Source organism: Crotalus tigris, unplaced genomic scaffold (assembly GCF_016545835.1).
Source record: "Crotalus tigris isolate CLP2741 ecotype Arizona unplaced genomic scaffold, ASM1654583v1 scf7180000019753.2282721675:598951, whole genome shotgun sequence".
In the NCBI taxonomy this organism is placed as follows: Eukaryota; Metazoa; Chordata; class Lepidosauria; order Squamata; family Viperidae; genus Crotalus; species Crotalus tigris.
Window position 1 is genome coordinate 504,892 of NW_024097693.1, and position 7,542 is coordinate 512,433.

General features: G+C 40.1%; 1 protein-coding gene across 1 annotated transcript; it reads left to right on the forward strand.

The window, feature by feature from the left end:
* The first annotated feature begins 4,122 nt into the window (after positions 1-4,122).
* LOC120317622 (phospholipase A2 inhibitor subunit gamma B-like) lies at positions 4,123-6,567 on the forward strand. Its single transcript, XM_039364350.1, has 4 exons — positions 4,123-4,231; positions 4,604-4,756; positions 5,099-5,245; positions 6,378-6,567. Exons 1-4 carry the CDS (start codon positions 4,165-4,167, stop codon positions 6,527-6,529), a joined length of 519 nt encoding a protein of 172 aa, XP_039220284.1. The 5' UTR covers positions 4,123-4,164; the 3' UTR covers positions 6,530-6,567.
* Positions 6,568-7,542: the final 975 nt, after the last annotated feature.

Genomic DNA, 7,542 nt, shown 5'->3' on the forward strand with positions numbered 1-7,542 from the left:
GCATGGGATTACATAGTGTCCAGGGTTTGAAGGAAGGAAGATCTCTCTTTGATCTTCTCTGTTCGAATGAACAAATGAAAAGACTCCACACAGCCATTCAAAAAACCCTCTTTACTGATGATTGTGCACACCTGGCATTCAAAGACAATGATCTACAGTTCATGATGAACAAATTCTCATATACCGCTATGCTCTTTGACCTATCAGCCTGAGCAAGACTGAAGCACTTTACCAAACCAGGCCAAATACCAACCTGTAAAACCAAAACTCACTGTTGATGACACTCATGTATACAGCTTCAAATATTTAGGAAACATCATGATGGGTCTTTGGACAAAGAAATTGTCTCTAGGATCAGCAAGATCAGCCAGACTCTGAGGTGTCTGTGTATTATATTGCTCAATCAACACAACATCCATATCTCCCCACAAGGGGATAGATGGGGAACTCATCAAATTTGCAGACAACACCAAGCTGGCAGGAATAGCCAACACTCCAGAAAACAGGTTTAAGATACAGGAGGATCTGGACAGACGTGAACACTGGGCACTGTCTAACAAAATGAAATTCAATGGTGAAAAAAGTAAGGTTCTACATTTAGGCAAGAAAAACCAAATGTAACAAGTATAGTATAGGGGGTACCTTGCTCAATAGTAGCAACTGTGAGAAGGATCTCAGAGTCCTAGTGGAAAATCACTTAGATATGAGCCAGCAGTGTGCTGCAGCTTCCAAAAAAGCCAACACAGTGTTAGACTGCGTTAACAGAGGGATAGAATCAAGATCATGTGAAGTATTAATACCACTTTACAATGCCTTGGTAAGGCCAAACTTGGAATACTGTATCCAATTTTGGTTACCACGATGTAAAAAAGATGTTGAGACTCTAGAACAGGCCGGATGCGTCATCCAGAAGCCGTGCCCACCCCATTGCCGGCAGTGGCAAAACTGTCCCGATACGTTGCGCGATGTCACGTGACGTTGCAAGTTTGACATGTCTGCTGTAGAAAGATGATTAGGTGGCTGGAGGCTAAAACATATAAGGAATGGTTGCTGGAATTGGGCATGTCTAGTTTAATGAAGAGAAAGAGCAGGGGTGACATGATATTTCAGTCTTCCAATATTTCAGGGGCTGCCGCAAAGAAGAGGGAGTCAAGCTATTCTCCAAAGTACCTGAAGGCAGGACAAGAAGCAACGGATGGAAACTAATCAAGGAGAGAAGCAACCTAGAACTAAGGAGAAACTTCCTGACAGTGAGAACAATTAACCAGTGGAACAACCTGCCTCTAGAAGTGGTGAATGCTCCAACACTGGAAGTTTTTAAGAAGAGACTAGACAGCCATTTGCTGGAAATGGTATAGGGTTTCCTCCCTGAGCAGAGGGTTGGACTAGATGACCTCCAAGGTCCATTCCAACTTTATTATTATTATTATTATTATTATTATTATTATTATTATTGTTGTTGTTGTTGTTGTTGTTGTTGCTGCTGTTGCTGTTGCTGTTGCCTGTTGCCTGTTGTTATTTCTTCTCTCCTAAAGGGATGGGAGTCCTGGACTCAGTGCTGATGGCACATCAAATGGAGAAATTTCACAGTGTTCTCTGTTCCATCTTTGACATTTGTTGGCAAGATCGTGCCTCCAGCTTGAAAATCTTGGATCATGTGAAGTCCACTAGCACTGAGTCCCTGATTATCACAGCTCAGATGTGGTGGGTGGGACACATCATCAGAATAGCCAACCACTCCATGCCTCACTAGTTGCTCTATGGTGTGCTGGAGACAAGGAAGAGACCTCAAAGTTGTCCATACAAGCACCACAAAGATGCTGTGAAGAATACTTATGCCATTGTGACATCTAGCCAAGGCAATAGAAGCAGCATCTGTTGACAGAACCCTTTTGCAAGCACTGTGCTACAAATGGTCCACTAGCTCTGAAGACAGTCATGGCCAAAAACTGATAGAAAATGTGAGTGGCATCACAAAATAACCCCCCCAGTTATCACCACAATGGACTTCCAGTCACTTCATTGTGATCAACTCTCCACTTCCAGAGAGAGCCAGCAGAACCACGTCCGGGTCCAAAGATGAAGTGCACAACAGTATGTCTTCTTCAGACTTGATAGCTGTACATAGGCAATGAAATAGAAAACACTTCTAATCATAGTTATTGTCCAATTTAAACACTTGTAATAAACAAGGAAGACCTGGAGGAACGTTGTCCATGGGGTCGCGATGGGTCGGACACGACTTCGCAAGTAACAACAACAAATAAACAAGAATGCCATCTTTACTATTTAAACTGAATACCCCTAATTAAGAATCTCAGCCAACTGAGATTTTTTTTCTTAATCAATAGCTGAAAGTTTTGAATGTGCCAATGTAATGAATCAAGTGACTCTAAATATCACGGGGTAAACACAAAGATCACATTTGTAAATAAGAAGCAGAGCTTCTAATATGTGGTGATGGTGGCTATCCTGACTTTTTTTGATGGGATGTCTTACTACTGGTAGATAAAACAATTGCTCCCTGGATAGGGAATATACAGCAGTCATGGAGATAGGAATATGGTCTTTGAAAATGACCTCTTCTCCCCTCAGTTGTTCTGGGATCTAAGCCTCATCTACCACTTCTGTTTTGACAGCTGTCTACAATATCTTGGTATTCATCATACCCCATATTTCCAGAAACACAAATCAATTTAACTGTCCATTCTGAAAGATGTGGGAACTGAGGAAAATATCACACCTAAGGCTATCGAGCAGTTGGCTCCTGCAAACCAAGAGCCAGGGAAGTTCACCCTTGTGCATATTCTCCACTCTGACTAAGAGATATTGTGAGAAATTCTCCTTAATTTTTCAGGGCATGTCGTTTCTCCTAAAATGTTACCACAATGATCTCAACCGAGATCATATAAGAGCCGAGGTGGCGCAGCAGTTAGAGTGCAGTACTGCAGGCCACTTTAGCTGACTGTGTTTAGCAGGTCAGCGGTTCAAATCTCACCGGCTCAAGGTGGACTCAGCCTTCCATCCTTCCGGGGTAGGTAAAATGAGGACCCAGATTGTTGGGGGCAATGTAAATATATATATACATTGCTTACTGGTGTACACAGCTTAGAGAGTGCTTGCACTTAAAGCGGTATATAAGTCTCATAAATAAATAAACCTAATGGTGATTTTTGAACCTCCTTTCTTAGCCCCCTTAATAGACTGGCCTTACTGACCGGCAAAGCTCTGATAAAGGCGAGGCCTACATCATGAATTGGAAGAGCTTAAATGATGACAAAGAGTCTTACCCATCTTGATAGATTCTGTACAGATTTCCCTTTCCCCAAAATCTTGTGTAATTTGATGTTCTAAGCTGTGTGGGAGTTGATCGTCATCACCAACTCCCTTTCCACCTCATGAGTATAATTCTGCAAACACATCCTCCAAGGAACTACAAATGACCCAGGTTGGCTTCAGAAAGTACTGTCAATTTACCCTTTCATCATAATGTCTACTAGAATCTTTGTCATGTGCCTCCTCTCCTCAATCATATCAACAGGTAAATAACATTGGGGTAACTTAGGGAGGGAAGAGGAATTTGGAGTAATTTGTCAATAAAGATTCCTCCAAATTTTGAGGAAGAACTTCAACTCTCAGGAAATCTCTCTGTTCAATATAATATTATTTTCTTCCAAAATTGTAAACTCCTATTTGAATGAGGAAGCATTGACTCACCTTCTTTAACAGATAGGTTTCCATGGGAATAGAAGAGGGGATTGGAAGGGAAAATTTGAGGAATTACTGGCCCATTTTCTTTCCATGGTTTGTTTGCCACATACCTTATCTAAATTCGGATATTATCTTTGCAACAGATTCCAAACTCTGTTCCCTCTTCAAAAGCATCACTATCCAGAACAAACATTAGAATACATTCCTCGAAAAAATACCTCGGAACAAATCTTGAACATTTCTAGATTGGCTGAACTTCAGCGTTGATGGATTGGAAATTTCCTTTCCTTTCCTTTCCTTTCCTTTCCTTTCCTTTCCTTTCCTTTCCTTTCCTTTCCTTTCCTCTCCTCTCCTTTCCTTTCCTTTCCTTTCCTTTCTCTTATTCTATTTGCAGTGGCACCTTTAAAATGCCACTCCTGTTTTGACACTGAAGAAGGATGCAGATATGCGGACATGAAGTTGGTGGAATGTGAAGAGGATGAAGGACATTGTCTTACAAATACTTTTAGCAACACTATGAGTGAGTGAAATGTACTTTCAGTTTTAATGATGGTTGCCGTTTTCACCCCTTGTTCCCCAAAGTACAGATGTTTCACCATATTTGGGCTCTTTCCTAAATCTAGTTGACAGTTCAGGATCAGAACGACACCTGTTAATCTCATCATAGTGCAAGTCACTCACCTCAAAAAGAACGGAACATTCCCTTCCTCCCAGGTGAAGTCAAAGATGCTATAATGCTCTCCAATCACTCTTCTCCATCTCATTTGAGCCTATCTGGAGGAAGAAGCTGGAGAAAATGTTGGTATAACTTTTAGAATTGTTTTCCCACAAAGATTTGATATTTATCTCTCCTTGTTACCTGTCCCTTTTTTCCTCTGATTGAATGTTGCAGTCTTTCCTTCAATCAGCTTTACTTTCAAGGGGTGTGCAAGAACTGACCAATGTTCTCAAGATTATTACAGCACCACATCAAAAGATGAAAGATTCCTCCAGATGAATGTGGCATGTTGTGAAAGTGATGCTTGTAACACAGCACCTTTGCCTCGTAAGTAACTTGAGGTTAAAGCATCCATTCAAATAACTTGCAGTCTGGAATGTCTATGGAGATTCTCAGTCATCCAGGTCATAGTTGTCCTAAAGATGTTTTTCACGAGTCAGCTGGAGTCTGGAAAGATGAAGTTCTCATCTCTTTGAGGGTCCAGTGGATTTGGTGGCGGAGGGACCAATGGAGCATGACATTTCTTAGAAAGAAGCTGTAGCTAAAAAAAAGAATCACAAGAATTATACTCTCAAAATATCTAGAGGACACTAAGTTATGATATAAATACTAAGAAAAGATATTGCTTGGAAACCATTTGAGGTTAACTATGAGACTTTCTTTATGCAGAGCTCATCCGTGGCAAGCATAGACCCAATGGATATGTCTGTCCAGGCTTCTATCAACAAAATGAAGTCTCCTATGAAGGATATGGACCCATCCTCTGTTATGGTGATGACACCCAATGTTTCTCTCTGAACCTCAACCTAAATGCACGTGAGCCACTCATTCTTTCTAAATTTCTTTGGGAATGTTTTAGAAAGACAGAATGAAGTATACAATAAATGAAAGCCAAAAATCAACAAAGTACAAAGTAAAACCAGTAAGATATCATATCTTGGAAGGATACTTCTGTCTTTGGCAGTGTTCAATTGTAAAAAAAGTGCATAAAAGAAGAAAATAATGTAACCCGAAAAAGTTCCTGAACTAAAATAGATTTTAATAATTCCTGGAAAGTTAAGAGACTAGGGGCAGGATATGCCTAGGGGAGAGAGTATTCCACAGATTATGGCCTGTATTTCCTCCCCTCCCCATGTATTTCCCAAGGAAAGGAAATGCTGAACACACCTTGTCTAGATAACAGGACAGATGTGTATGTGGTTGGATGTATCTCAATGCTACAACATCAAAGTGAAAAAAAACCAAGAAAGTTTTCCTAAATTACTTAAATATGACCTAGTAGTGTGTGCAGCTAGCAAAAAAAGCCAACAGAGTCCTAGGCTGCATTAACAGAAGGCTGGAGTCAAGATCATGTGAATTGTTAATACAAATTTATAATGTCTTGGTAAGACCACACTTGGAATATGGCATCTAGGTTTGGTTACCATAATATAATAAAGATGTTGAGTCACTAGAAAAAGTTCAAAGAAGAACAACAAAGATGATTAGGGGATTGGAGGCTAAAAGATACGAGGAACGGTTACAGGAATTGGGTATTTCTAGTTTAATGAAAGGAAGGACTAGGGGTGACATGATAGCAGTGTTCCAATATCTCAGGAGCTGCCTATTCATGAAAGCATCTGAAGGCAGGACAAGAAGCAATGCATGGAAACTAATCAAGTAGAAAACCAGCGCAGAGAAATTTGGGAACCAAATTTGAGAATCAACTGGGGAGAAATTTCCTGACAGTTAGAATAATTAATCAGTGGAACAACTTGCCTTCAAAATTTGTGGGTGCTCCACCGCTGGAGATTTTGAAGAAGAGATTGTACAACCATTTGTCTGAAATAGTATAGGGTTTCCTGCCTGGGCAGGGGTTGGACTAGAAGATCTCCAATGTGTCTTCCAACTCTTGTTATTCTGTTCTGTTATTCTGTTATCTGCTTCATCTTCCAACCTTTCTCCTCAGGGTCAGCATTCAGGTCAACGGTCATTGCCCAGGGGTGTACAACCAAGGGTGCATGTTCCTACCCTACAGGAGAGATAGAAGAAGCACATGGACTACTTCATTACAACCTTACAGTCTTCGAATGCCAGAATGCTCTTAAAATTCAAGGATAGAATGGCCTGACTATGAAGGACACATATGGATGGGAAGAATTTTGATGGCTTAATCAAAAGAATAATAGGAATTGGGATCAAAAATGCTCAACTTTAATCCCAGAGTGATTACACTTTGATATGTAGCTCACTATGAGGTTCTTTCCTCACTTTCAACTGTCATTAAGCCACAATCAGAATAAATTGAGAATGCAAAAATATTGGGTTTGTCTATTTTTTCATGGAGTTGTTGAAGAAACAGCAGAAAAAAGGTCTTCTCACATCTCATAGCATTTGTTCTTAGGTGTTCATTTTAACAATCTCATGGATTTTTCCTCTGAAACACCTCCCAGTGTCAAGAGGGAGATGAAAGCACTTGTGTGCTCATTGTAATGATTAATAGATGTTCCCACTGGTGGGATTCACATATGTGAACAACCAGTTCTCTGTGTGGATGCCGCTTCTGGAACTCCATTTTAATGGAGACACATTGAGCCAACTTCTTTAAAATACAGGTTTTCATGGGATTAGAGGAGTGGACTGGGAGGAGAATTTGAAGAATTATTGACCTGACTATTTTTTTTTGGCCATGGTTTGTTTGCCACATATCTTATCTAAATTCAGTGCTAATATTATCTTTTCAACTGATTCCAATGTCTGTTCCCCTCTCCAAAAGCATCACTATCCAGAACAATTATTAAAATACATTCCTAGGAAAAATATCTCAGGATGAATCTTAAACATTGCTAGACTGGGTCTTCTGGGCTTGGGCAACAAAAAATTAGCTATCGGTTCTGCAGAACTGGTGCGAACTGGCTGAATCCCACCACTGCATGTTCCACTGTCTTAAAGGCCCTAGGTGCTTCATACAAAAATGAAGTTATTAAACCCATCTTTAAAATAAGAAACTTGTTAACTTTTAAAAGCTTAAATTTCTTTGGTTTAGATGAAAAGTGACACTTCTCTAACCCAGTTGCACACGCAACTTAAGAAAATGGATTTACAAGGAAAATCCTTGACTCCAGTTGAATGAA